The sequence below is a fragment of the Mus caroli genome, chromosome 19 (assembly GCF_900094665.2).
Source record: "Mus caroli chromosome 19, CAROLI_EIJ_v1.1, whole genome shotgun sequence".
Taxonomy (NCBI): domain Eukaryota; kingdom Metazoa; phylum Chordata; class Mammalia; order Rodentia; family Muridae; genus Mus; species Mus caroli.
Genome location: NC_034588.1, coordinates 34,441,397 through 34,444,014, shown reverse-complemented (window position 1 = coordinate 34,444,014; position 2,618 = coordinate 34,441,397). Strand labels below are relative to the sequence as shown.

At 43.9% G+C, this 2,618-nt stretch overlaps 1 protein-coding gene across 1 annotated transcript; it reads right to left on the bottom strand.

Annotated features, from left to right (window-relative positions):
• Positions 1-642: 642 nt before the first annotated feature.
• LOC110285824 (F-actin-capping protein subunit alpha-1-like) lies at positions 643-1,993 on the bottom strand. Its single transcript, XM_021152264.2, has one exon. It carries the CDS (start codon positions 1,542-1,544, stop codon positions 714-716), a length of 831 nt encoding a protein of 276 aa, XP_021007923.1. The 5' UTR covers positions 1,545-1,993; the 3' UTR covers positions 643-713.
• Positions 1,994-2,618: the final 625 nt, after the last annotated feature.

Below are 2,618 nucleotides of genomic sequence, written 5' to 3'. Positions count from 1 at the left end.
CTGCCCGCCTCTGCCTCCCAACTGCTGGGGTTAAAGGCGTGCACCACCACTGCCCGGCTCCCAGTGCTTTTTCTAAGCTGTTCTTCCTACATGGTTACAACAGAACCAGATGGGAGGAGACCATGAGAAAATGAAAATAAGCAAACATTCCTGTGCAGGGGACATGGTTTAAGTCTTTAAGGGGTTTAAAAACAAGTCCCTAGAGAAGCTGCTGCCATGGAATTTCCAGGAAACTTCCTTTGCCTCCCAACATGGACCCCAAAAGCCCCAGTCCAAATGTCTGAAAACTACAATTGTGAGATGCTATAAATGATCAAAGCAGTCGGACAGAGAAGGAGTGTGCTCTTGGCAGCATAGCCTCTTCAGAAGTGCTTTGAAGCATAGGGGTAAAAAGTATTCAACAGATACTCTGTAAAAACCGGTCATAGGACCGCATGGCTAGGAAATGTTCTAAACAGTAAAATGACTTCAGGATATAGCTCTTCGACATTAAATGTAGCACAATTAAAAAAAAAAGATTTACAAGAAGATATAATGCTAACAGAAAATTCCAAAGCAAAGAACACACACAAAAGAATCACAACAGTGCTAAATAAGTGATAAATAAATCACTTATTTATCATATGACCACACCGTGTTGAATCCTTTTCTTTACATGTCCTGGAGACTCTTAAAGATGGCCTTTAAGCATTCTGCATTTCTTTGCCTATCTTCTAACTCAGTATCTTGCTCCAGTCGATTTTGGTGCAGGTAAGTGGAAGCTGCCAGCACAAGGCCTTGAACGTGGTGTTTGACATAGTTTGATAATTTTCACTAATTGCTGTCTGATACTCATTTTCTGAACTCTCTGTGATTTTAATAAGCTCCTTGGCAGTTTGGACTTCATTAGAAACAGTTACTGAGTCCTGCACATCTTTATGACTAACCAACTGAATGTTGCCGTCTTCATAACAATGAACCTGAATCTTGAGCACTCCAGCCACCTGGGCTGAAGGTGGTGTGATGGTGAACTTCCACTCTGATCTCCAGTGACCATTCCAGAAGTTTTTGGGTTGAAACTGGTGGCTTTCAATACATGCAATAATGCTCTGTTGCCTGTCTATAGTTTTAGTGTAAACAGTACAGAAGCCGTTGGAATAATGATCTTTCACATAGGCTCTCAGAGCACTGTCACATGAGTCCCTCCAAGACCTCAAGCCTTCATCCACATCCTCTGGCTGCCGGTCACTTGCTTCTTTCTGTAAGTGATCAAACTTAAAGGAAATTTTGTTTCTCGGATCTAAAAATCTGCTGTTACCAAGGTCACAATGCTCTGTAGTTAAGACCTGGTCATCATAGCCTTCTATTTTCACAGGTGTAAACTGATCCATGTTATCCTGGGCAAATGCGTGTGCTGCCCCTTCCCTGAGAAGACTGTCATTATTAAGCAGTAGCCAGGCATCATTGAATACGTCATTAAACTCCCCTGGGGGTGCATGGGTGATGAATTTAGCGGTAATGCAGACCTTCTCTTCATCTGACACCCGATCCTCAAAGTCGGCCATCTTACTCTTATAGGTTCACATTTTTAGGCTGTAGATCTATAAACTACCTCCCAAAGCTCCAAATGACATGGACTTTCTGGGAGTGGGGGTTTCACGCCCTCCACCCCAGCTACCAGAAATGTGGAGGATCATAAGTCAGAGGATAGCCCAGGCGATTTGGCAAAACTCTGTCTCAAGATACAGTTCAAGGGGATAGAGATATAGCTTGGTGGTAGAGTGCTTGCCCAACATATGCAAAGCCCTGGGTTCAATTTCTAGAGTCTTGCCATACTCAAACAGGCGCCAAAGTCTTCATTTAGTCATTATGCATTGAGAGGCCGGGTAGATCTCTATATTCAAGTTAACAGTTATTATTGGCTAGTCCACTGCTGGCCCACAAGCTCAGAAGCTGTCAAGTCATGTAGAGTATCTCACAGGTTGGTTGACTCTCAGAGGTTGGTTGACTCTCAGAGGTTGGTTGACTCTCANTTGGTTGACTCTCAGAGGTTGGTTGACTCTCAGAGGTTGGTTGACTCTCACAGGTTGGTTGACTCTCACAGGTTGGTTGACTCTCACAGGTTGGTTGACTCTCACAGGTTGGTTGACCTTAGCATGCCCCAGGAAGAAGCTTTTTCCAACCTTGTGCCTTGTCTAAGTATACAATGCACTACTTCATGCCCTTCTTGGAGAACAGAAGAGTTAGTGTAATGTGAAGACACTACACATTAGCAGATTGGACCATGAAGCTCGGAGACTCCCCTATTAAGTGGTCCTGGTTCTGGGGCTTCTGGAATCTGTGCCAAAGGTTATTTCAACTAGGAGACAGGAGGATGATTGGGCACCAAAACCCTGAGGGCCAGGCAGGTAATGCAGAGGAACAAAGGGACTTAGGTGTGGCTGGCAGCAAATAGAGCAGGACCTGCCCATCCCAGATGCCACCCACTTAGATTTGTTAACTGTCAGACAATAATTGAGCCTGGTATTCCCCAGCCTTTTACCTTTCTTTCTTTCTTTCTTTCTTTCTTTCTTTCTTTCTTTCTTTCTTTCTTTCTTTCTTTCTTTCTTTCTTTCTTCCTTCCTTCCTTCCTTCCTTCC

Bases quoted from the DNA above. Each gene is read 5' to 3' on its own strand.
- LOC110285824 (XM_021152264.2), bottom strand. From the start codon at position 1,544: ATGGCCGACTTTGAGGATCGGGTGTCAGATGAAGAGAAGGTCTGCATT.